Raw genomic sequence first — 27527 nt, 5'->3', positions numbered from 1 at the left:
GACATAGATATCTGGGACACATGAAAAGTGTGAGCCAGGGGTTACAGGGTACTCTACTCTCTGTGGCAGAAATTTGAAAGAAATTAGACAAAATAGTTCAAAAGTTATTAGTTGGGGGACACACATATACAGAAGATAGACAGAGATACGCAAACATGATTTTTATATATTGAGATGAATGTCAGTATATAAAAATAATAAATAAATAAATAAATAAATAAATAAATAAAATGATGATTTATATACAGGCCCAGATCTTCCAATAGGCATTGTAAAAGCACCTGACTGAAGAGGACACTTTCTTTCTGTCCCACAGCACTTTTCTGAGTGGAAGCAGACTGTCACCCACACAGTTAAAGGGGAAGGATTGTAAATTACAATTCTCTCCAGCCCATCCCTGCACTGTTAAAGAAAGTCCTGCTGAGGGAGAGGAGGTAGTGTTGCCTTCATGGTCCTTTTATGGCCTCCTGCTACATCTCTGTCTGACTTCTGCATCCTTGAATGGGGGGGAACCCTTTTTTCCCATTATGGGGGCCCATTTTGAATAGCCTGACTAATTGCAAAGTACAGGTGGACTTTTCTCCTTGCATACTGTGCAACTAATTTTTATAGGGCAACAATCCATGTACCTCTCCACCTGCTATTTGTGTTGATGGCTGACTGGGGGCAAAATAGTGCATGAATATTTGGAAATAAAATGTATGCATGCTGCTTTCCTTCCTGACCTAAGAATGCCCCCCCCCCCCCCCCACCTCTCTTTATACCAGCCATGGAAGCCCTTATGTATTTTGAACCGGATAGAGAAGGGCAAATTTCAACCAGGCTGATTTACCCAAGTGACTGGCTCTACATGTTAAGCTTGGTGGCGTTCCTTTAAGGATCTGGTTCATCTTTCACTAGGTTGACCTACAAATCTTAGCATTAAAAATTCAGTTTTATTTTGAGCTCTTTACAAAACATCTCAAACACAAATTTGTAAAATGTTTAAAATATGGAGTAAATACTGCCTTGTAAATTTCTGTCACAAAAAATGGTAAAAAAAGATAAGGGGTTTTATTCAATAAAGAATTTTTTTCCCAGGAAGCGAATGGGAAAATGTACTTTTTGAATAAGGCCTACTATGCTTGTATTTTTTTTTTTTTTAGCAGTAAAACTTTTAGCATTTCTTATATAAATTGAAAAATGGAATTGTCTGACTGGATCTAGTCAGAACATTTAGGGTAGATTTTAAAAGAAGCGCGCGCGGCCTACATTGCGCGCGCTACCCGGCGTGTACACATGTACACCCGATTTCATAACATGCGCGCGCAAATCCAGGGTCGGTGCGTGCAAGGGGGGGGCACAATTGTGCACCGCGTGTGCTCCAAGCCGCGCTGCCTTCCTCCATTCCCTTCCTCCTAACCTAACCTTCCCACACCTTCCCCTAACCTTTCCCACCCCAGCCCTACTCTAACCCCCCCCCCCAACTCTTGTCTTACCTTTTGTGCACGCCTCCAGGCAGGCGCAAGTTGCGCATGCCAGCAGCCTGCTGGCACATGATCCTCTGACACAGCATACATCAGAGGCCTCTGGCCTTGCCCCTGGACCGCCCCTTTTGTAAAGCCCCAGGACTTACACGCCTCCCGGGGCTTTATGCACATCGTCGGGCCTTTTTAAAATAGGCCCAGCACACGTAAGGCCGGTTACGCACGTAACCCTTTTAAAATCCGGCCCTTAGTTTTGAACAGTTTCTCTAAACTGGTCCACAATTTCACTGTAACTCAGAGCTTGCACTGCCATTGATGCTTGTACTGTTGTCTTCCCATTCATTTCCTGAAAGGAATCAATTTTTTAAAATATTGAAGCATTTTTTTTTTAATAGTCTCATTATTTCACTCTATATATAATATTGGCCCATTTCTTTAACAGGAAAAGAACTATGTTTCAAAAAATTGTTGATGCAACAGAGCAGATGCATACTGAAGAAGAAGTAGTAAAGTATATAACCTCTGACCCCACCAAAAAAGAAGTCATCATGTAAGCAGTTTGGCATGTTCTCCTTCCAGACCACCACTTCAGGTCATTGGGTTGGCTGGTGATGATGCAACTTTTCTTTTTTTTTAAAGGGCAATGATGATGACAGGATGTGACTTATCTGCAATAACTAAACCATGGGAGGTGCAAAGTAAGGTAGGTGCGATGTGAAATATGCAGAGTATGCAAAAATACACCACAGTTCAAGGCAGCATTTTCCATCTCCAATCCTGAAACATGTATCCTTCTCTTCTTGTAATTCTCTATTTGGTCTAATGCTAGTAATTCTACGCAGCTTTCTGAAATGGCGCACAACCCTAGGGCGTAGTTACAGAGCCCTTGTAATAATCCTCAACATACAACCATGGTGTATAACCTTTGTACATAGTCCCCTTGTTATATAACCACTGTATAAAAATCCACCGTATTATAAAACCTCCCTCTCCCTCTAAGTAACCAACTAAATATGGCCCTTAGTGACCTTGGGCAAGTCATTTTTCCCTCCATCGCCTCGGGTACAAAACGTAGATTGTAAGCCCTCTGGGGATAGGAAAACACCCACAGTACCTGAATGTAAACTGATGTGATATCTCTGATCGAATGTCGGCATATAAAAATAACAAATAAATAAATAAACAAATAAATAATGGATTTAATCTGAATTTACAGTGTCACTGTTCTAACTCACAAGTTGCTACCCAGTGCTTTTGGCACAGTGCATACCATACATTTACACTTTGATAATGGATGTGGAAAGAAACAGGGATAAGGGAATGCTCTCTGCTTATCTTTAGCCAATTGTAAGATTGGATGTTTATTAAACTGACAAAAAGATATATTGCTTTGTAATCTGCCTACACATTTTATTTCATTTTTTCAGAAAAAAGGGGTTGTTAATACCTAGAAATGTGCAGACATCTTCAAAATAGATTCTTCAAACAATTCAACTAACCTGGAAGAATTCTGGATGCCAATATTTAGGGCTAATTAGCCAGATAAGTAGTGACTTGTCTGGCTAAGTGACTGCTGTTGAATATTCACCACTTAGTTGGATAAGTATTTATGTGGCTAAGAAGATAGCTGAATATTTTGGGTGCAGGTAATGGGCAAATTGAGTGGGGAGGCTACTTAACCAGATAAAGCTGAATATCGGATAAGTTGACCAGATAAGTTAGACCTGATATAGAGCAGGTCTAACAGCGGGATTTAATTTATCCGACTAAGTAGCAATTTGTGCACAGATATTCAGCAGCATAGCTGAGGGGGAGTTGGCACTACCTGTGTAGAGGGGCCCTGCAGGTCCCCACCGTCAGCAGGTGGAGCTGGCTGAAGCCCAAATGGAGCTTTACCAATACCAGCCCACATTCCCCTTAGGTTGAGTCTTAGGTGTAGGCCTCTGTGCTGATGGAGAATCGTAGAGGTAAAGATATCACAGGCAGTGCAGTAGGGAAGCCGGGTTGGTCCAGAGCATGGGGTGGCGATGGTTTGTGGCAATTGGAGGACCTCAGGTTAGTGGCCCAGGTGGAGGTCCCAGGCAAGCTGAGACTTCACGGTGTCGTGGTCCAGGCAGAAGGTCATAAGGAGGGTGGAGAAACTCAGAGTCATGGTCCAGGCAAGGCAGGTGGAGTTCAGACACAAGCAAAGTGAGGTCCAAGGTCAGAGGCAGGCAGAGAGTCAGCAACATCAAAGACTAGATCCCAGGGTCAAGCTTGGAGTACAACAGAGAACATTGAACAGAAGGACAGGAGACCACAGGAGACACTGACTACCAAAGACTGAAGACTGACTATGAAGAAAAGATGAGAGGAAGACCAGGACATGGAGAGACAGCCACACAGAACCAGGAACAGGACTGGATTGCAGGAACAACGCTGATGCAATTAGCTCTACTGGAGGGTAGTGGACTTATTGGCGAGGCAAGCAGGTATTGCAGGAGAGAGCTTTAAGTAGGCCCCATTGGTGATGTCATCACTGGGGGTCCCAGTCCCATTCCCGCCACTGGCCCTTTCAAGAAGAGCACGATCAGGCACATGCATACCTAGGAGGAAGCCAGGATGGCTGCATCGGGCCCAGGAGGAGCGTGGCGTGGGCAATAGACAGCGGCATTCAGCTGTGTCCACTGTTGGGGGCATCCCCCGGTGCCAGGTAATCAAAGCAGGGTCCCAGGGCTGGAGATGAGTGCAGCGGCTCATGGGAGACCACAAGCCAGCATGCGCAACAGTACTCTTTCTAAACCCCCCTCCTGAGGGTGTAGGTTTCTTGGGGTGTGTGGCATGGAATTCTTTGAGGAGGTTTTTTTTTCAGTATATTGAAGGTGGGTTCCCATGTGTTCTCTTCAGGGCCATGTCCCTCCCAGGAGATAAGGTATTCCCATCTCTTGCCTTGTTGTAGGATATTCAACACATCTTTTACCTAATAGGTATTGTCCTCCTCAGAGGAGAATTCTTGTGGTCCCGGTGGTCTTCTTGAGGGCCATGAGAGAATTAATAGTTTTAGTAAAGAAACATGGAAGACATTGTGTATGCCTAGGGAGATAGGTAGTTGTAGCTGGTAAGTTACTGGCCCCACATGCCGTAAAATTGGGAAAGGCCCGATATATTGAGGGGCGAGGCACATAGAGAATTTATGAAGATGAATATGGCAGGTATTGATCCAGACTTTTTCCCCTGGCTTAAATTGAGGTGCTGGTCTCCGGTGCCTATCAGTGGTTTTCTTGGCCACCATCTGAAGCATCTCTGTGGTGTTTTTCCAAAGTTCTTGGAGTTCCTGAGCAGTCATGTGCATCATGGGTGAAGGGATGGTCAGAGGAATTGGCAAAGGAGGCCGTGGTTGTTGCCCATATACAAGTTTGAAAGTGGAAGATCCTGTGGCTGTGCAAACGTGGAAATTGTGAAAGAATTCTGCCCATGGGAGCAGAAATGCCAATCATCCTGGCGGGCATAGGTATAGGCTCGTAGAAAGTTTTTAAAAGTGTGATTGGTCTGTTCAGATTGTCCATTAGCTTGAGGGTGGTGGGCCATTATGAAGTCTAGTGAGATGTTGAATTTTTTGCATAGGGATTGCAGGTATTTAGCCATAAACTGGGTACCTCGATCTGAGACAATGCGTCTAGGCAATCCATGGAGATGAAAAATATGCTGAGTGAAAATTCAAGCCAGCTCCAGAGTGGAGTGAAATGAGCAACCTTAAAGAAGCAATCAACTATAACCCAAATAACTGTATTGCCGTTAGAGAGGGGGAGATCCACTACAAAGTCTGTGGACAAATGGGTCAAGGTTCCCTGGGGAATGGCAATGGCTATAATAGCCCCCAGGCTTGTCCTGTCAATGGTTTCTGCTGCGCGCAGTGGGCCAGGAGTCCACATAGACCCGGACATCTTTCTGCATTTGGGACCACCAGTAGTATTGTTGGAGCAACGCAAGAGTCCAGGCTCATCCAGGGTGACCTGCAATGCGTGAATCGTAGGACCATTTTAACACTTCTTCTCAAAGTTTGTGGGGAACGACTGTTTTCCCTGGTGGGATGGTCATGGTGGAAGTGAGGAGGATCCGAGCTGATTTAATGATGTGTCTGAGAGGTTCCAAGATGTCTTGAGTCAGAAACGAGTGGGAAAGAACATCTGCATGAGCATTCTTGGTTGCGGGTCTATATCTGAGCTCGAAATTGAAGCGGGCAAAAAAAATAAGGACTAGCAGGCCTGTCAGGCATTGAGACATTGTGATTGATGGAAGTACTCCAAGTTTTTATGGTTGGTGTAAATGGTTATCCAATGTTGTGCTCCCTCCAACCAGTGACATCACTCTTTTAAAGCCAATTTGATTGCCAGAAGCTCTCTATCACCCATCTCATAATTGTGTTCAACAGAGGTGTAGGATGCCTTTGGAGGAGTGCTGACTTAAGATGGCCCCTATCCCCATGGAGGAGGTATCTACTGCAACAATGAAGGGATGCGTGGGATCCGGGTGATGAAGGCAGGGCTCAGCAAGCAGGCTGCCTTTAGGTCTTGAAAGGCCGTCACGGCTTCCGGTGGCCAGAGTTTGATGTTGGCTCCTTTTCATGTGAGTGCAGTGAGAGGTGTGGCTATCTTGGAGGAGTAGTTAATAACATGTCTGTAATAGTTAGCGAAGCCCAGGAATCATTGCAGAGCCTGCAGTCCACTTGGCTGAGGCTAGTCCTAGATACTCTTTAAGTTTGTCGGAGTCCATGCTTAAGCCCTTACTGGAGATGATGTATCCAAGGAAAGGGAGGCTCTCCCTTTCAAATAAGCATTTTTCTAGCTTGGCATATAGCTGGTTGTCCCGGAGACATTGGAGCACCCAGCGGACTCCAATGCGGACGTCCTGGCGATGTGACGCAAGATCCTAGGAAAAGATTAGGATGTTGTCAACACAATACATTGATAGAGAATGTCCCAGAAGATCTTGTTCGCCATGTTTTGGAACATGGCTGGAGCATTGCATAACTTAAAGGGCATCACCAGGTACTCGTAGTGACCATCTCTTGTGTTGAAGGCTGTTTTCCACTCATCGCTGTATCAGATACGAATTAAATTGTAAGCCCCCAATAGGTCCAGTTTGGAGAAGATTTTTGCTCCCTGCAGCTGGTCAAACAACTCCAAGATTAAGGGTAAGGTGATAGTGATCCTTTTTAGTATTCACATTTAGGCCCCGATGGTCTATGCAGGTGTGGAGAGACCTGTCCTTCTTACCAACAAAGAAGAACCCTGCGCCTGCTGTGGATGTGGAGTGACAGATGAACCCTTTGTCCAGATTCTCTTGAATGTACTCCAATGTTGCTTTCGTTTCCGGAGGAGATAAGAGGTATACCCCTTCAATGGGGTGGTTTGGCATTCGGTAACAATTCGATGGCGCAATCCTACTCTCTATGAGGAAGCAAGGAGTCGACTTTCTTCTTTGAAAAAATGTCATTGAATTCCGAATACTGCGGAGGAAGGCCCAACAAAATGGGCCATAGGAGCCCCATTGGGAAAGCTGTAGGGAAACCCAGTCAAACTGAGGAGAATGTTGTTGGAGCTAGGGTAACCCCAGGACCATAGGGTAGATGGCCTTGTCTATGATGTGAAAAGCCAGGTGCTTGAAATGGAGAGAGCTGGTACATAGTTTCACTGGAACTGTGGTGTGGGTAATTTTACCTGGCAACGATTCCCATAGATGGAGGAAAGAATCAGTGGGACTGGGCAGGAGAGCCTGGTTATCTGAAGGTAATCCATAAGGGCCTTAATGAGGAAATTCCCTCCTGCTCCAGAGTCCACTAGAGCTAAGGTAGTAAAGTTCTGTTTGCCCACGAAGATTGTCACTGGAAGGGTTAAAGGGGGAACCAGAGAGGTATGGCCTAGAGTCAGCCCTCCACTGTGCCCTAGGCTTCACCGGATAGTGAGCTATTCAGTGGCCTCACCTACTGCAGTAGAGACAGAGCCCTGCCTGGTGGCACTGGAGGGACTCTTCAGGGGTCAGGCACCCTTACTCCAATTGCATCGGCTCTTCAGAGCAAGTCCCTGAGGAGGGAGGTGACTCCGATGGAGGAGATATGTGCCAAGGGCGGCTGGCAATGACTTCATGTCCTCTAGGGGTTTGGAGCTCCTGGCTACGCTCCTGGAGGTGGTAGCCAATCTGGCCAGTCAATAAAAGACTCTAGAGACTCATGGAGTTTCTGGGCTCCCAACTCATCTTTGATGCAGGGTGACAATCCTTCTAAAAAGATGGAGCATAGACAGTTCTCTCCCCAGTTGAGTTCCATAGCCAGGGTCAGTAACTCAAAGGCATAGTCTGAGAGGGACCAAGCCCCCTGCTGGAAGTGGAGGAGATCTGAGCCTGAGGCTGCCTGGTGGCCAGGGTCATCAAAGATGGTCTTAAAGGCTGTGATGAAACATTAGAGGTCCCAAAGGATCGGGGTCAGAGCATTCCCACATGGGGGAAGCCCAGACTAGGGTTTTGCCATCCAAAAGAGTGAGGATATATGTCGTTTTCATTGAATTGTCTGAAAACAGTGCTGATTGAAGGGCAAAGTTCATATAGCACTGGTTGATGAAACCCCGGCATTGCCTTGGTTCCCCAGAGTAGCGGGGATGAGTTGTCAACAAAATGGTAGACCCTGGAGATGCCAAAGGAATGGTGGGTGCTGGATTAAGAGGCATCAGGGCACCTAGGGAGGCGGAGGGGTCTAGGTGGGCATTGAGATGCTCCATGGAGGCTGCCAGAACCTTGAGGAAGCACTATTGCTCCTAGATCTTCTGAACCAAACCCGGAATGGCCTGTAAAGTGCCAATCGTCCGCCGGGTCTATGGCCTCAGCAATCTGTTGGCAAAGTGGACCCTTGGACCGAGGGGTAGCTGAACCTGTGGGGAGGGACCCCGTAGGTTCCTACCATTGGCAGATTGAGCTGGCTGAAGCAGAGGCCCAACTGGAGACTCGCCAATACCAGCCCAAGTTTCCCTTAGGTTGAGCCCTCGGGGCTGGTCTTAGATGTGGGCCTCTGTGCTGATGGAGAATCGTGAGGTAAAGATATCACAGGCAGTGCAATAGGGAAGCCGGGTTGGTCCAGAGCATGGGGTGGCGATGGTTTGTGGCAATCGGAGGACCTCAGATTAGTGGCCCAGGTGGAGGTCCCAGGCAAGCTGAGACTTCACGGTGTCGTGGTCCAGGCAGAAGGTCGTAAGGAGGGTGGAAAAACTCAGAGTCATGGTCCAGGCAAGGCAGGTGGAGTTCAGACACAAGCGAAGTGAGGTCCAAGGTCAGAGGCAGGCAGAGAGTCAGCAACGTCAAAGACTAGATCCCAGGGTCAAGCTTGGAGTACAACAGAGAACATTGAACAGAATGACAGGAGACCACAGGAGACGCTGATGACTGAGGACTGAAGACTGACCATGAAGAAGAGATGAGGGGAAGACCAGGACACAAAGAGAGCCACACAGGAACCAGGAACAAGAAACAAGAAACAGGTGCTGAAGACAAGGACTGGAATGCAGGAACAATGCTGAGGCAATTAGCTCTACCAGAGGGCAGTTAGCCTATTGCCGAGGCATGGAGGTGTAGCAGGAAAGAGCTGTAAGTAGGCCCCAGGCGGTGATGTCATTTCTGGGCGTTCCAATGCCATTCCTGCCAGTGACCGTTTAAGAAGGGCACGATTGGGCGCGTGTGAATCTAGGAGGAAGCTGGGGAGGCTGCAGCATCGGGCCAGGAGGAGTGTGGCAGCCTGCCGCATGGGCAGGAGACAGCGGCGGTCAGCCGTGTCCACCGTGGGGGGCCTTCCCTGACAACAGGTGATCACGAAAGGGCCACAGAGCCGGAAGTGAGTGCAGCGTCTTGCGAGAGGCTGCGAGCTGCCAAGTGCAACACTTTTCCGATAGAAAGTCTGAAAAACCTGGGCAGATTTCACTGGATCCATTTTTGGATTTTCTGAAAATCCAAAGCAGATTTTTCAGCACTGTTTTGAATTTCACCCTGATTCACCAGGGAAAATTTGTCAGAACTCAGTAAATATACATAAAATCTGAAATTTAAGTCAGTCGTGAAGCAAGTTGGAATCTTCCTGTTTTGAGAACAAGTGTAAATTGTTGACACAGCTCTATTAATAATTGCAACATATAGTTACATGCAATAATATTTATACAAGACCGAGCACCATTAATAAACCAAAGAAGATATGGATTCACAGAAGAGCTGAGATTTATTAAGTTCAACTTTTAATTGCTTTTTAACAGTTATTGCAGTAGTAAACCAGAGGACAAATATTCCCCACCCCGTTTTCCACCCAAAATAACCCCAAAATTCTGTATATTTGTGACCAATTATGTAATTCAAGTATGGTAATTCAGTCTTTTGTCAGTGCATTTTACCCCCAAGCTTATCTTTCTTCCATTCTCTTGTACAGTTTTATTTTGAAGTTATTTAGGCCTGCAACCATGACTGTTAATGACAGTAAAATGTGCTATAATTTACTCACTTTTTGAGTCAACAATCCTTTCTTTTGCCTGAACGGATATTCCAAGGTTTGTTGCAATGAAAAGAAAAAAGCTTATGTTAGCCCTGGCGGAACTGTATGCCAGTGCACAATGTAGAATTGGTGCAGAATTTCAATTCTGTGCTCAGAATTTTGCTGTGCCAGCTGGGCCCCAGTGTAGTGGCCTGGAGCCCGTTGGAAACATAAAAATAGCAGTGACAGTAGCCATACCATCCACCTGCATGAGCCAGACAAGAATAATGGCCCAGTCAGGCAGAAAGAAAAAGCACTAAATGAAACAATCTGCTGGAAGGGCTGACTAAACTCCTCTGTGGACGAAGAACTCCTCTCTGAATGTAATAGATTAGGTATAGCCTTGGGATATCACATCCTTACTTTTTTTAAGCAGGCTAAAACTGATGCCATGAGTGCAGTGCAGGCTACTTCAGACAGTGTGGTTCCAAAAATTAAATCATTTTCAGATTCTTTACAATTTATTTATGTGAAGTTGTTTACAAGTTCTCTCCACAGATACAATCACAGACAGATGAGATTACTTCTTGAGCTAAGGTTTTGCAAGCAGAAAACACATTACTACCCTTTTGGTTCTTCTTTTGGGTAGGCTAAACCAGCTCAAATAATAGACTCATAAGCATCTCAAGAGTCACTGCAGCTATTTCCGGGACCCTTCTTGCAGGTGCTGATTGTTAACACATAAATAAAATCTCAGAAAAGATTGGAGATACCTGCTCTTTAAAAAAAATATATAGAGAGAGGAAGTTAATCACTCACAGTCATCAGAAGTAAGATGGTAGGAATAATTCCTGGAAAGAGGTAATTCTTCCTCGTTTGGAGTAAGCAGTTGACTCATGAAAAGATGGAAATTTCTATGAAAGAACCAAAGCTAGCATGCAAAGATTTTTACTCTTCTGCTGTTCCATGCAGAACTCAAACTGCTGTCTCTAGTCTAAAACCTCTAGTGGTGTATTGACATAAACTAATCATATATAGAGTATTTGAATCTAATTTGCAAGATCCTCCAGCACACACAGCTATTCAAGTAATATATGTTGTGAGTCTGCCCGCGAGCAGTGGGCAGTCCCCCACATACCTCCAGCTTGAACGCGGCCAGCCAGGCTGCTGCCGACACCGTTCATCGGCAGACTGAGCTGCGATGCTCCTGGCTCCCCTGCGGTCCTAGCGCTGCCGGGAGTCTCCTCTTCACGGCAGGGAGCCACTTCTTCTCAGGCTTCCCATGCGGCAGGGATGCCGCCAGCATGTCTGCCTCTTCCAACTCTTCCTAGGTGCGGGCATGCGCCTCTCCTGCACATTTAAAGGGCCAGCTGCGGGAAAAGCCCTGCGGCCCTCATCGATGACATCATCAACCTGTTCCGCTTCAGCCCTATAAAAGGGCCTTGCTGCTGTCCCTCAGTGCCTTCGGATCCAGTCTTCACAGCGTCTATGGTCTTCTGTGGTTCCAGGTCCTCCGTGGTCTTCCTGTGCCTTGATGGATCTTCGTTCTGTGTTCTTCATGTTCCTGAACTTCGTCTCCTTGATGTCCCTGGTCTCGTCCCTCATCAGAGCTCCCTTGTCACCTGTCTTCTGTTCCTGATGTTCCGTGTCCTGAGATGCCATGTTACTGATGTCCGATGTTCCTGTTTTGGCTTTGTCAGTCTCATCTTCAGCTCTTCGTCCAGTTCCCAGGTCCCTCGTCTGACCACCTCTATTGGCGTGCCATGTCATGGTCCGTGACCAGCCCCAGGGAGGCTGGGTAGGGCACTTCATGATACAAGGCCTTCTTCTCATCTGCAGCGCAAACCTCTGGGAGACTTCTGTTTTTAATGCCCCTCTTCTGAGCATCCTGAGTCTTGAATCTTGTCCCAGTCTACAGAGTTCCCTTGTGTCTGCTTCTGTCCATACCTAAGACTCTGCCAGAACCTGCTCCACTCTAGTGTGGTCCGTGACCAGCCACAGGCGGCTGTGTAAGGCGCGCCCTGGTACAGGCCTCTACTGAATCTTCGTCTTATTCCAGTCTCAAGTTCCATGTCTTCACCTGGAGTCTGCTTCGCGTTCAGCATGATCCGCGACCAGCCATGGGAGGCTGTGTAGGGCGTGCTGCGATGCAGTTCTCACCCAGTACTTTCGCCCAACTCTTGAATCCTTGCCTGAAACTTCTGAGCAACTTGTTTCCTTGTCTGAGTCTTCTGCATATCTTGAATCCTTGTCTGAGTCTTATGAATATCTTGAATCCTTGTCTGAGTCTTCTGAGTATCCTGAGTCCTTGTCCAAGTATCCAAGTCTTCGTCTGAGTCTTCTGAGTATCCTGAGTCCTTGCCCGAGTATCCAAGTCTACATCTGAATCCTCTGAGTATCCTGAGTCTTCGTCTGAGTCTTCATGTTCCTGCCTTCAGCCTCCGTCTGGCCTCATGCACTCGTCGTTCCCTTGCTACGGGTCCGGAAGGACTATCAAGTGGTCGGAGGGCTACTCTCGAGACCAGCATTGCATTGCTGGATCTCACTGGTGCATGTAGGTCCAGTGGAGGGCTGAGCCTGCCTTGTTCCTGTTCCGGATAAGCCTTGCCTCGTCTTCAGTCCAGCCTTGCTCCTGCTCCACCCATGCTCGTACCAGTTCACCTCTCATGGTGTGTCTTGGAGCTCCTCCCTGAGCCATGCTGTGACCCAAAGGCTCACATCCTACCTTAGCTGGGACCGCGCCTCTGAGCTCCTAACAGGGCCTGAGGGCACGCTTTGCAACAATATATCCAACAACCTCATACCATTGCACAGACACATAAGACCTCTAGTCTTCAGGTATAGAGGCAGATTTGAATAATAGGTTATAGGTCACCAGTAAAAGGTCTGCAATTTCACAAGAACTAAAATATGAAATAGCAGACTCATTTCTGTAATCTGTAACCTACCATTCAAATCTGCTTCCATATCTGAGGACCGGATGTTAGCAAATGTAATGCCAGTTTTCAAAAAAAACTCCAGAGGTGAACTGAGCAACTACAGACTGGTGACCTTGACATCCGTGCCTAGTAAAACTGTAGAAACTATCAATTAATAACAAAATCACTGGTCATAATGGATAAACATGTATAACCCCACCCCAGGGAGCTTCCCGCATGCCAGTGGGGCCATAAAATAATTTAGTCTCTTAGGGGCTGATATTACTCTGGCTAATTCTCTTTTCACTATCTCTTTTCCTCATGGTGTGGATCCTTTTTATTGGGGGGGGGGGGGGAAGAGTCAATGTTCAGGGCCTCAAGTGTTATGGGTGACTTTCCTTTTCTTGGCTCTGGGAGAGGGGGGGGGTCTCACTTTTCTCTTTCTCTGTGTTCTTTGGGAGTGGGGTTCAGGTCCTCACTGTGTGTGCTGTAGGTGCAAAAAAACACTCTGGAGTCACTGGTTTAGTGTCCCAAAATTAAAGTCATTACCGTTGCAAACACCGGTGAAGTATGGCACAAGAAACGTAATCCTTAGCACCACAAGATATGTCCTCTTTTGTTACAGTCTCTTTCCTCAATCAGTGCATGGGTCTACCAGGGTCAGAGAAACATCCCTCCTCCAGGGCATGGAAAAATGAAGTTCCCCGGTGGACAGGGGATCCTTGAGTGGGCAGGAAAAATCCCTCCAGCTCTGGTGAAAAGGTTTAAACACCCTTTCTGCACAGAGAGTCCAATTCTTTCCCCAGGGGCGAGGGCTCCGTTTGGGTGTCCTCAATGGTTTTTACTTGTTCTTATTTACAGTTAGAAGTTCTCTTTATCTTCCTTTATCTCCAGCGTTTCTCCTGAGGGGCAGGTGTCCCCTTGTCCCTGGGCACCCCAAACACAGGGTTTCCCAGTGCCCTGCATCCAGGCGAGGCCCAGGTGTTTCACAGTGGTCCTACCACAAAAAGTCCCAAAACTTAAACTCTGCACCTGTGGAGTGGGTTACAGAAGTGGAGTCCCCAACCAAAACCCAAAGGGTCCCAGGCGGGATGGAGCCAGGCCTCCAGGCAGGCCACAAAATCTCCAAACCAGCAAACTCTACTGTCCCCCGGAGCTCTCTGTAGAAAGTTGCTTCTAAACCTCAGAGAAGAGGACGGCCACTCCAGCAGCCTTAGAGGAAGCGGCTGCATTGAATGGATCCTCTCCTAATTATCCCTCACTAACTGCTGTAGGACTTTCCCAAGGCACTGGTAATGGAACTGTAGTGCCCGTTACACACAATTTAATGAGAAAGTGCCAGCATGGATTTAGGAAAGATAACTCATGCCTTACTTATTCGAATTCTTTGAAGTTTTAAACAAGCAGGTGGATAAAGACGAGCCGATTGATATAGTGCATTTGGATTTACAGAAGGAGTCCGACAAAGTCCCTCATAAGACAATCCTCAGTAAACGAGAATGCCATGGGATAAGAGGTATTGTCTCACTGTGGTTTGGTAAGCGATTAAAAGACAGGAAACAAAGAGGAGGACATAATGGCAGTTTTCCCAGTGGAGAAAGTTGAATAGTGGAGTGCCTCAAGCATCTGTCCTGGGACCAACACTGTTCAACTTATTCATTAATGATTTAGAAAGAAAAGTGATGAGTGAAGTGATCAAATTTGCAGATGACACAAAAATATGCAGGGTAGTTAAAACCCAGGCAGATAGTGAGCAAATACAGAAGGACCTTGCAAGAATGGAGAACAGGGCATCTAAATGGCAGATGAAATTTAATGTGGACAAGTGCAAAGTGATGCACACAGGGAAAAATAAGCTTAATTTTAGATATCATATGATAGGTTCTGCATTAGCAGTAACAACCCAGGAAAAGGATCTAGGAATCATTGTGGGCAGCAGGGATGTGAATCGTTTTTTGACGATTTAAAATATCGTCCGATATTTTTTAAATCATCAAAAATTGTTAAAGAGTGCGATACAATAGAAATTCCCCTGATTTATCGTGAAAAATTGTTAATCGGGTTTGTGTCCACTAACGGGAGTTATCTGGGGGGAGGGCGGGAAAACCGGCACACCAAAACAACCCCTAAACCCACCCCAACCCTTTAAAACTAATCCCTTACCTTCCCTCACCCTCCCAACCCCCCCCCCCCCCAAATGTTTTAAAATCACCTGGTGGTCCAGTGGAAGCCCCGGGACCGATCGCCCGCTCTCAGGCCGTCGACTGCCACTAATAAAAATGGCGCCGATGGCCCGATAAAAAAAAACCCACCCGACCCTTTAAAACTGACCCCTTAGCCTCCCCCACCCTCCCGACCCCCCCAAAAATGTTTTAAAATTACCTGGTGGTCCAGTGGGGGCGCCGGGAGCGATCTCCCGCTCTCGGGCCGTCAGCTGCCACTAATCAAAATGGCGCCAATGGCACTGGATGGCCGATGGCACTGGATGGCCGGCGCCATCTTTAAAGATGGCGCCGGCCATCCAGTGCTCCTATCATGTGACAGGGGCCGGCCAATGGCATGGATACCCTGTCACATGGTAAGGGCAAAGGGCCATTGGCGCCATTTTTATTAGCGCAGCCGATGGCCCGTGAGCTGGAGATTGCTCCCTGCGCCCCCACTGGACCACCAGGTAATTTTAAAATGTTTTTGGGGGGGTCGGGAGGGTGGGGGAGGCTAAGGAGTCAGTTTTAAAGGGTCAGGGTGGGTTTTTTGTTTATCGGATCAGGCGCAGCCGATAAAAAAAAGAACAATCAGGCCGGACGATAAAAATTATAAGATTTGAATCAGAACCGGAACCGAACCGATTCCGATTCACATCTCTAGTGGACAGTACTTTGAAATCCTCGGTTCAGTATGTGGTGGCGGCCAAAAAAGAAAACAGAATGGTAGGAATTATTCGGAAAGGAATGGAGAATAACATGGAGAACAACATAATGACTGTATAATCAATGGTGTGGCTGTACCTTGAGAATTGTGTGATTCTGGTCACTCCATCTCAAAAATGATATAGCAGAGTTAAAAAAAAAAGTACAAAGAAGAGCAACTCAACTCCCTTATAAAGAAAGGCTAAACAGGTTAGGGCTATTCAGCTTGGAGAAAAGATGACTGAGGAGGATATGATTGAGGTCTACAAAATCGTGAGTGGAGTAGAAAGGCAAATACGGAATAGTTATTTACCCTTTCAAATAACACTAGAAGTATGGATCACTCCCTTAAGCTAACAGGTAGCAGATTTAAAACAAATTGGGAAAAGTATTTTTTCACTCAATGCACAATCAAACTGTGGAATTCGTTGCTGAAGGATGTGATCAAAGCAACTAGCATAGCTGGGTTTAAAAAGGATTTGGACAAGTTCATAGAAGAAAAGTCCATAAATAGTTATTAACCAGGTGGATCAGAATCACCACTTGTTATTGAATCTACTTTTAGGAAATGTCCACCGGCAGAGACAGGATGCTGAGCTCAATGGATCTTTGGTCTGACCTAGCATGGCGCTTGTTATAAATGATTTGGAGTACCTAGTCCTAATGTGACATATCTTGACTATTATAGAAAACCAGAACAGATCTCGGCAGCATTTTAAACCCAACGAAAAAAAAAAAGCATTATATACACAGCCTTTGTCATGTAACAATGCAACAAACAATAAAGGAAAGGCTAAATCTCTATAGAAATTATTTAAAAAATACCTATGAATGGTATCAGACTATCAAATAATTATTCCACTGTCTTGTGCTTGCAATTGGTCTTGGACATAATCACTTAAAGGCACATACGGATCGATACTGTAAAACCGCGGGAGAGCGGACGAACGCCCGCTCTCCCGGCGCACGCACCGGCCCTTCGCCGGTGCGAGCTATACAGTATTCAAATGAGGTGACGCGGTGCAAACGAGGGAAAGGAGGCGCTAGGGACACTAGCGCGTCCCTAGCGCCTCCTTTTGTCCCGGAGCGGCGGCTGTCAGCAGGTTTGACAGCCGACGCTCAATTTTGCCGGCGTCGGTTCTCGAGCCCGCTGACAGCCACGGGCTCGGAAACCGGACGCCGGCAAAATTGAGCGTCCGGTTTTCGGCCCGACAGCCGCGGGCCGAATTCAAAAATTTTTTTTTTTTTAACTTTTTTTTTACTTTTGGGGACCTCCGACTTAATATCGCCATGATATTAAATCGGAGGGTGCACAGAAAAGCAGTTTTTACTGCTTTTCTGTGCATTTTCCTGGCGCCGGAAGAAATTAGCGCCGACCTTTGGGTCGGCGCTAATTTCTTAGAGTAAAATGTGCGGCTTGGCTGCACATTTTACTTACTGGATCCCGCGCGCATACCTAATAGGGCCCTCAACATGCATTTGCATGTTGAGGGCGCTATTAGGTGCCGCGGGTGGGCCGCATGTTTTCCTCCCCTTACTGAATAAGGGGTAAGGGAAAACACGCGTCCAGAGCAGGCTGACAGTGTGCTCCGACGGAGCACACTTTACTGTATCGACCTGATAGCAAGAAATCTTTTACTATACAAACAAAATGTGAATTATAATGTACATAGTCTCTTTGTGAGCCATAAAGTAGAAACCAACACTGGTACTTGCAGTATCAAAATATGATGAACTTAATCACTTCTTCATCTGGTATAAATAATAGAAAACTGACATGACACTGCAATGTTTTGCACATGCATTTGCTTCAGGGATCAAACAATATTCTTAAACAAAAAAAGACAAAACAGATCATCAACAATTGCAAAATAAAGAAAAGTGCACATAAACACAACATATTAACAGATAAACAGATATACTCATGGTTTTCAAACCAGACATAACATCTCAAGGAAATTTAAAAAATATGGCAGATCAAGACTCTTTATAGCTCCCCTCAAACATTCAACTAAACCAGAGACTTATAAACAATATTAGTAGACTGGGTCTCCAGTCAACAAACAATATGCCTGATGCAAAACACCTCATTGAAAAACAGACCAATCTATCTCTTTATTTAATCTTGCTGGAGCAATTGTGCCCAATAAAAAATCCATCTCTATAATAAGATATCAAAATCACTGCCATGGGGATTTTGATGAGGTTTCTCCAACACCTCTACACAGTGTTCCATTAATGGCACTTCTAACTTTTGATGTCTAATTCAGTTATGATGTTCAATGATTCTTCATTTTTTTTTTTTTATATTTTATTGAATTTAAGAACAATCAAATATATACATCATATTTGACAGAAAAAAAGGCCATATACAAAATTTGTAATAAAACAACAAATAAGGAACAACAAATAGGAAAACAACAACAAACTTGTATATGCCAAATTAGATCACTGTATAAAAAGGTGGGTGGGGGGAGAAAAGAAGAAAACAAACCTGAGACATGGCTTATATATACATATAAGAAAAAAGAAAAATAAACTAATGCAACTGAGCAGACCTACCATCAAATACAAAATCAAAATGCCATCACAATCACTAGGGAAGCTGAGGTGTGATATTACTTCTAGCATCTATGAAGCTCCTCAGTTGAGTTGGATCATAAAATACATTTTTTGTTTCATCAGATAACAACCAGACATTTGCAAGGATGTCGGACAACACAGGTAGCACTCAAGGACAGCACCTCAGGCTCATGACAAAATAGTTCCTTCTATGGTCTTTTGTCATTATGACAAAATCTGGAAAGATCTGAAGCTTCTGATCCTTAAATAAAACATCCTTATTACAAAAAAACAGATTATGATTCCTGTCTTGAAGAAAAACAAAAGTAACCAACAATGTAGTTCTACAAGAAATAGTCTCTCCCAATATCTTCAAACAAATCAGAAAAATTAAGGGAGGTTTGATGTACCTCGCTGTTAGTTTGATTCTTGGAAATAGGTAAATAGAATATTTTTGCAGAAACCTCTAAGACTTCTTTCATATAGGACTTAAAAAATTCAAGCTGAATTTTGGGACAGTTGAGAATCTGCAAATTCAGAGTCTGAAAAATTTTCAATTTTGTATGAGGAAATAGTTAATGGATGCCTCCAAGTCAACTATTTTCTTTTCAAAGTCTGACAAACAAAAGTCTTGATTAATCATTGTAGAATGAATAACTAGGATCAGAATGGCAAAGGAAGAAACAATATTTTCAATTGCTGTCATAGCAGGCCACGGACTATCCAAGGTAACTGAACACAGTTTAAGTTAGTTCTGACTTGGACCCAAAATGGCATCCTGCACCTACCATGGAGTGACAGCCAAGCTCCGGAGTGTTATAGAGAATTCAACAGTTGATGGAATCCTAACTACACCAGTCCCTAGACTTTCTTCTGGCCCCCAGGGAAGTTGAAACAGCTGAGTGTTGAGCAGCTGCAGAAGGAATGCAGCCTAAAGCGGAGAATTGCTGACTGATGATGTGATGGGATTGCCAAGACTAACCCTTCGTTCCAATGTCACTCCCGGTGGCAGCGGCATTGAATGCTCCTCCGGACTAAAAGAACCTCAGCTGCCAACAGGCTAATTGCCCCTGCACCAGTCAAGAGGGACTCTGGAGTAGACACAAATGGATTTGGTGCATACTCTGGCATAGTTGTTTGGTGTGATCTTCTGATGGAAGGGAACCTCTGTACAGCTAGAACATAAGAAATTGCCATACTGGGTCAGACCAAGGGTGCATCAAGCCCAGCATCCTGTTTCCAACAGTGGCCAATCCAGGCTACAAGTACCTGGCAAGTACCCAAATACTAAGTAGATCCCATGCTATTCCATAAGGGGGTCGATATTAAAACTTCTGCGCATGCGTCCATGCATGCACATGGACGCAGCTATTTTATAACATGCTATAACATGGATGCTGGATTTTAATGTCTGCATGTGCATATGCGGGTGAGTGGCCTCCTCCGCGCAAAACAGGGGGATTTTCGAAAGAAATGCATGGGGATGCAACATGGCCATTCCCAGTTCCCTCCCAGTCCACTTTTATTGGAGCGGACTGGGAGGGAACTTCCCCATACCTCTACCTAACCTTCCTACCTCTTCCCCTCGCCTCCCTACCTGTATCCCCTACATAGCCTACTACTTTTTTCTTTTGTTTTAATACTTTCTGCTCCTCTGGAGCTCCTCTGGAACTGTCTCGCCAGCCCCCCTTTCCCGCCCAGACCCTGTTCCTTGGCCTGCCCCTTTTCGATGGCCCATCACTTATGCGCATAGTATACTGGGAGTTATGTGTGTGGCTGGGCCCTTTCTAAAATGTACTCTGTGCGCACAGGACCCGGCCACGTGCATAACCCCCAGATTTTTATGTGCACAGGCCATCGAAAATTCAGGTGGAAGTCAGCTTGATTAATAGCAGTTCATGGACTTCTCCTCCAAGAACTTATCCAAACCTTTTTTAAACACAGCTACACTAACTGCACTAAGCACATCCTCTGGCAACAAATTCCAGAGTTTAATTGTACGTTGAGTGAAAAAAGAATTTCTCCGATTAGTTTTAAATGTGGTACTTACTAACTTCATGGAGTGGCCCCTAGTCCTATTATCCAAAAGAGTAAATAACCAAGTCACATTTACCCATTCGAGACCTCTCATGATTTTAAAGACCTCTATCATATCCCCCCTCAGTCTCCAAGCTGAACAGCCCTCACCTCTTTAGCCTTTTCTCATAGGGGAGCTGTTCTATCCACTTTATCATTTTGGTAGCCCTTCTCTGTACCTTCTCCATTGCAACTATATCTTTCTTGAGATGCGGTTACCAGAATTGTACACAGTATTCAAGGTGTGGTCTCACCATGGAGCGATACAGAAGCATTATGACATTTTCCGTTTTATTCACCATTCCCTTTCTAATAATTCCTAACATTCTGTTTGCTTTTTTGACTGCCACAGCACACTGAGCTGACTATTTCAATGTATTACCCATTATTACGCCTAGATCTTTTTCCTGGGTTGTAGCTCCTAATATGGAACCTATCATCGTGTATCTACAGCATGGGTTATTTTTCCCTATTTACATCGCCTGGCACTTGCATTAAATTTCATAAGACATAAGATATGCCATACTGGGTCAGACCAAGGGTCTATCAAGTCCAATATCCTGTTTCCAACAGTGGCCAATCCAAGTCACGAGTATATCGGACAAGTACCCAAACATTAGATAGATCACAAGCTACAATTGCTTTTTAATTACTGTCATAGCAGTTTATGGATTTATCCTCTAGGAACATATCCAAACCTTTTTAAAGGTCATCTGCCATTTGGATGCCCAATCTTCCAGTCTCGCAAAGTTCTCCTACAATTTATCACAATCCACTTGAGATTTAACTACTCTGAATAATTTTGTATCATTTGCAAATTTAATTACCTCACTTGTTATATTCCTTTCTAGATCATTTATAAATATATTGAAAAGCACTGGTCCAAGTACAGATCCCTGAGGTACTCCACTGTTTACCCTTTTCCACTGAGAAAATTTACCATTTAATCCTACTCTCTGTTTCCCATCTTTTATCTAGTTTGTAATCCATGAAAGGACATCGCCTCCTGTCCCATGACTTTTTACTTTTCTTAGAAGCCTCTCATAAGGGACTTTGTCAAAAGCCTTCTGAAAATCCAAATACACTATATATACTGGTTCACCTTTATACATGTTTATTAACTCCTTCTAAAATATGAAGGTTTGTGAGTCAAAAGGGACAGAGACAGGATGGAGGCAGTCCAGAGAAGGCAACAAACATGGTGGCGGGTTTCAAAAAATGACTTACGAGGAGAGGTTGAAGGACCTAAATATGTATACCCTGGAGGAGAGGAGGTGCAGGGGAGATATGATACAGGCCTTCAGATACCTGAAAGGTTTTAATGATGCACAAATGACAAACCTTTTCCATTGGAAAAAAAATCAGTAGAATTAGGGGTCACATAATGAAACTCCAGGCAGGAAGACTCAGAACCAACATCAGGAAATATTTCTTCATGGAGAGGGTGGTGGATGCCTGGACTGCCCTTCCAGAGGAGGTGGTGAAGACAATAACAGTGAAAGATTTCAAAGGGGCATAGGATAAACCCTAAAGGTTAGAGGATGGAAATGAAAAAAAAAAAAAGAGTGCATGGGGGTAACTTGCTGGTATGGCTGTTACTATCCTTAACCAACATGCCTGATATTTTGGATGCAACTCCAACATTGCTCTCTGCTTCAATGGCAAGAGCTTACAGGGAATTGGGCTCAGAGTGCAACCAACAAGGGCCCTGACTTTGACAGTTTGGGACACTAAGTAGGGGGGGTGACTTGTATGGTGCAGTAGATGCTACCATAAGCTTGCTAGGATGGACCATTTGGTCCTTTTCTGCTGTCATTTTCTATGTTTCTATTAAGACTTCCCTTGGGTAAATCCATGCTGACTGTATTCCAATAAACCATGTCTTTCTATATACTCTGTGATTTTGATCTTTAGAATAGTTTCCATTATTTTTCTCAGCACTGAAGTCAGGCTCACTGGTCTATAGTATCCTGAATCATCCCTGGAGCCTTTTTTAAATATTAGGGTTACACTGGCCACACTCCAGTCTTCAGGTACAATGCATGATTTTAATGATAGGTTACAAATTTTAACTAATAGATCTGAAATATCATTTTTGAATTCCTTCAGAACTCTGGGGTGCATACCATCAGGTCCAAGTGATTTGCTACTCTTTAGTTTGTCAATCTGGCCTAGTACATCTTTCAGGTTCACAGTGATTTGGTTCAGTTCATCTGACTTGAAAACCCTTGAAAACTATCTCTGTAACTGGTATCTCCCCAACATCCTCATTAGTAAACACAGAAGCAAAGAATTCATTTAGTCTTTCTGCAATGATTTTATCTTCCCTAAGAGCCCCTTTAACCCCTTAGTCATCTAACAATCCAACTGAATCCCTTACAGGGTTTTTGCTTCAGATATATTTTAAAACATTTTTTTTATGAGTTTTTTTTCTCTATGGCCAACTTCATTTCAAATTCTCTCTTAGCCTGCCTTATCAATGTTTTACATTTATTTGACAATGCTTATGCTTTTTCCTATTTTCTTCACATGGATCCTTCTTCCAATTTTTGAAGGATTTTTTTTTGGCAAAAATAGCCTCTTTCACCTCACTTTTAACCATTCCGATAATCGCTTTGCCATTTTAACCATTTCCGATAATCGCCCTTCCACCTTTCTTAATGCATGGAATTCATCCAGACTGCACTTCTAAAATTGTATTTTTAAACAATGTCCATGCCTGCTGTACATTTTTAACCTTTGCAGCTGCATCTTTCAGTTTTTTTCTATTTTCCTCATTTTATCAAATTTCCCTTTTGAAAATGTAAGGGTAGATTTAAAAAAAAACAAAAAACGTGCACACCTCCATGTGCGCGTGCTACTCGGTGCATTCATGTTATAAAATCCGGGCCGGTGTGCACAGTGGGGGGGGGGGGAGATTTTGCCAGATTACACACGGCAACGAGATCAGGCCTCCACCAGTTCCCTCCCAGTCTGCTCCCCCCCTACCTACCCTCCCTCCCTCTTCCTCCCCCCCTACTTACCCTCCCTCTTTCCCTCTCCTCCCCAACCCCTTTGAAGGCCCTACCTTTAGTAGATTTCTTTATTTCTGAACTTACACCAGCTCCTGCCAATTAAGTCTGTGTCATCATTCACTACTGTACACTCTAATTCTCCCATCTTACTTCTTAGACTTCTTGCATTAGCATACAAACATTTCAAAGTGTGTTTTTTGTTTGTATTTGCATTCTGGTTTTTAGTTAACAGGGATAAATTGGAAACTTTTAGCTCAATGAGTTTTTAATTACAGGCACTTGGACTACTTTTCTTATTATTGGAACCTCACTGTCGGGATGCCCTAACTCTAATGCTTCATTAGTATCCTTTGAAAATACCTCCCTCTGAACCATGCACTGCTGAGTGACTGTCGGCTTTCCCCTTTGTTCTAGTTTAAAAGCTGCTCTATCTCCTTTTTAAAGGGTAGCATGAGCAGCCTGGATCCACTATGATTAAGGTGGAGCCCATCCCTTCAGAAAAGACTCTCCCTTCCTCAAAAGGTTTCCCAGTTCCTTACAAAACTGAATACCTCTTCCTTGCACCATCATCTTATCCACACATTGAGTCTCTGGAGCTCTGCCTGCCTCTGGGGACCTACATGTGGAAGAGGGAGCATTTTAGAGAATGATACCCTGGAGATTGTGAATTTCAGCTTTCTACCTAAGAGCCTAAATTTGGCTTCCAGAACCACCCTCCCACGTTTTCCTATGTCGTTGGTGCCCACACGTACCACGACAGCCGGCTCCTCCCTAGCACTGTCTAAAATCCTATCTAGGTGACGCATGAGGTCCGCCACCTTCACACCAGGTAGGCATGTTACCAGGCGATCCTCACGCCCACCAGCCACTCAGTTGTCTACATTTCTAATAATCGAATCACCAACTATGACGGCCGGCCTAACCCTTCCCTCCTTGGCAGTTGCCCTGGGAGACAAATCCTCAGTGAGAGAGGACAATGCACCACCTGGAGAGCAGGTCCTTGCTACAGGATCATTTCTTGCTGCACCAGGTTGATGCTCTCTGATCATGAGACCTTTCTTCTCCAAGGCAGAACCAGGGCTGCAAAACTGGATTTGGGACTTGGCTACTATGTCCCTGAAGGTCTCATCTATAAACATTTCTGTCTGCCTCAGTTCCTCCAGGTCTGCCACTCTAGCCTCCAGAGATTGAACTCGTTCTCTGAGAGACAGGAGCTCTTTGCATCAGATCCACACATACAATCTCTCACTTGTGGGTAAAAAATCATACATGTAACACTCAATGCAAAAGACTGGGAGGCCCCCCCTTTTGCTGCTGGACTGCTGCCTTCATTTTAAATTTGTTCAGTTCCCAGTTAGGTTTTAGGTTGCTATGGATGTAGGATTGCGTACAATTAGAGTCCTTTAAATGTATTAGTGTATTCACTATGGGGCGGATTTTCAGAGCCCTGCTCGCCTAAATCCGCCCAAAACCGGGCGGATTTAGGCGAGCAGGGCCCTGCGTGCCGGTAAGCCTATTTTACATAGGCCTACCGGCGCGCACAGAGCCCCGGGACTCGCGTAAGTCCCGGGATTTTCGGAGGGGGCGTGTCGGGGGGGCGTGTCGGGGGCGGGCCCGAACCGCGCGGCGTTTTCAGGGCGTGTCGGGAGCGTTCCGGGGGCGGGCCCGGGGGCGTGGTTACGGCCCGGGGCGGTCCGGGGGCATGGCCGTGCCCTCCGTACCTGCCCCCAGGTCGCGGCCCGGCGCGCAGGAGGCCCGCTGGCGCGCGGGGATTTACGCCTCCCTCCGGGAGGCGTAAATCCCCCAACAAAGGTAAGGGGGGGTATAGACAGGGCCGGGCGGGTGGGTTAGGTAGAGGAAGGGAGGGGAAGGTGAGGGGAGGGTGTTAGAGAATTCCCTCCGAGGCCGCTCCGATTTCGGAGCGGCCTCGGAGGGAACGGGGGTAGGCTGCGCGGCTCGGCGCGTGCCGGCTATACAAAATCGATAGCCTTGCGCGCGCCAATCCAGGTTTTTTAGTAGATACGCGCGGCTCCACGCGTATCTACTAAAATCCAGCGTACTTTTGTTTGCGCCTGGAGCGCAAACAAAAGTAGGCCTATTTGCGCACCTTTTAAAATCCGCCCCTATATATCTAGTAGCGACCTACAAGGGAATGATCAACTCTTGATAAGATATGGGGAATTTCTGAGTTTAAGTTAAAAGGCTGATTTAAAAAAAAATGTTAAGCGTGATAGTGACACCTGCCTATAAATTAAAGGATGAGCTGGGGTGGGGAATACAAACACACAAACTTCTGTTTGCTGCCTGCCTTTCTACCTATTTAAAACACACAAATTTCTGTTTGTTGCCTGCCTTTCTGACTACCCATTTAAAATAAAACAAAAAAACACTGAAGAACACACTAAATAATATACTCCAATAGTTTACTTCTCCCCAATACTTTTAAGTGTTAAAAATTTCTCCAAGCAGTACTTACTGATTCTTTCCAGCCAACAGCAAGGTGATCCTCTCCTCTCAGTGGTGACTATATTATGAAAAGAGTCAGTTTCAAGCCTTTTTTTTTTTTTTTTTTTTTTTTTTTTTTTTAGAGTTATTCCTTTTGGTTTTGAGAGAAAGTTTTGTCTGCCTTTCTTTCTGCTCAGGAGTGGAGAAGAAAAGAGGTTTTCCCTGCTATTTTAGAAGGGAATCTTCATGCAAAGGTCCTGGAACATTTTAAAGGATAAATGTTGTTGTTCATCTGGAGACTGCCACTGAAGTCTTCACCCTGGGAGAAGAGAAGCTGAGAGAATGGGACTTTCTGGAGAACAACTGTACCTTAGATATATTTTTTTAGAAGGGAATTCCACCCACAACCAGGAGACCCCGCCCACCTGAGATTCTCACTTTTCCATTCCCTGGTGGGTGAGATGGGACCCCAAATACTGAGGGACATTTGCATAGATAAAGAGAAGTTTTGGAAATCAGAATCTGGTTGTAAAGGAATAAATGTGTATGGTGTTAGTTAATTACAGTGTAGTAGTGAAGTTTAATTTTTGAATACCCATCCAAAATGTTCAACCAGTGTATTCTGATAGCTACACCTATCCAGCTTACATCTACTAAGATAACCCCCCACAGCAAGAATCACCTCTTATACCTTGGGCCCTTGAAGTTTATCCCCACTCCCCAAGTCTTGGAGCTGTTGGACTGCATTTATTTAATTATTTAAAATATTTATATTCTGCACCATTCCAAGTTCTGGGTGGCTAACAGAGAGATATTCATAAAAGCCACAGGACTGAGTGTGATCCCTATCTTTCCAGGTAATACCAGAAGAGAGGCTGCACAAACATCAGAAGTAATATCTTAACTTGGTAGATGAGAGCAGAAAACACAAATTGACCCATCCAGTCTGCTCAGCTATTCCTGTTAACACTGCAAGGATATATCCAAGCAGCCAGCCACAAAGCATGACTGATTGTAGGACATCTTTTCTTATTTATACATTGCCATCTTGGGCAGATGGACATATAAGATCCCCCAACCAGCACCCAAATCTTCCAATATGTAACCATAAAGCTTTGTAATAATCTAAATAACTGTCAACACTAGTGTGGCCATCATCCGAACATCTCACCTCCAGGGTCCCTTGATGTCTCCGAGTTAAGGAAATGCTATTCAGAAGTTAATTCATTTGTTACTAATTAAATAAGAAGAAACTTATTGAAACATTATAGCAGAACAGATGCTATTTTTAGGCTAAAATGATAGCTGGTGTTAGTACCAACTAAACTGGCACAAGAAACCAGTTTACAAGAAGTAAGATTTCATTGCTTGGTAAATAATCTCTAATAAACATAGTTCTTGATACAGCATCAACAAGTCCTGTGTTATCTCTTCTTGCTCAAAGATAGATAGAACACCCAAATTGTCATTGTCTTTAGCATTTTTTAAAGCTATAGCTTCATCCTAATTAGCACCAATTTTTCATTTTGCAGGTTGCCCTCATGGTTGCAAATGAGTTTTGGGAGCAAGGTGATTTAGAGCGAACAGTGTTACAGCAGCAACCAATTGTAAGGCTGGAAACAACGTGAAGATCAGAATTCTATGTCGTTAGCAGCCGCACA

General features: G+C 44.9%; 1 protein-coding gene across 1 annotated transcript in view; it reads left to right on the top strand.

Moving 5' to 3' along the window:
- PDE6C (phosphodiesterase 6C) overlaps nucleotides 1-27527 on the top strand; it is a 118789-nt gene that overhangs the window by 71203 nt on the left and 20059 nt on the right. Inside the window, 3 exon segments of the mRNA XM_029610719.1 lie at nucleotides 1909-2016; nucleotides 2106-2169; nucleotides 27399-27473. Coding sequence (XP_029466579.1) covers nucleotides 1909-2016; nucleotides 2106-2169; nucleotides 27399-27473 — 247 coding nt within the window.

The sequence above is a fragment of the Rhinatrema bivittatum genome, chromosome 7 (assembly GCF_901001135.1).
Source record: "Rhinatrema bivittatum chromosome 7, aRhiBiv1.1, whole genome shotgun sequence".
Classification (NCBI taxonomy): domain Eukaryota; kingdom Metazoa; phylum Chordata; class Amphibia; order Gymnophiona; family Rhinatrematidae; genus Rhinatrema; species Rhinatrema bivittatum.
The sequence above is the reverse complement of the archived record's forward strand: the minus strand, read 5'-3'. Positions and strand labels throughout refer to the sequence as shown.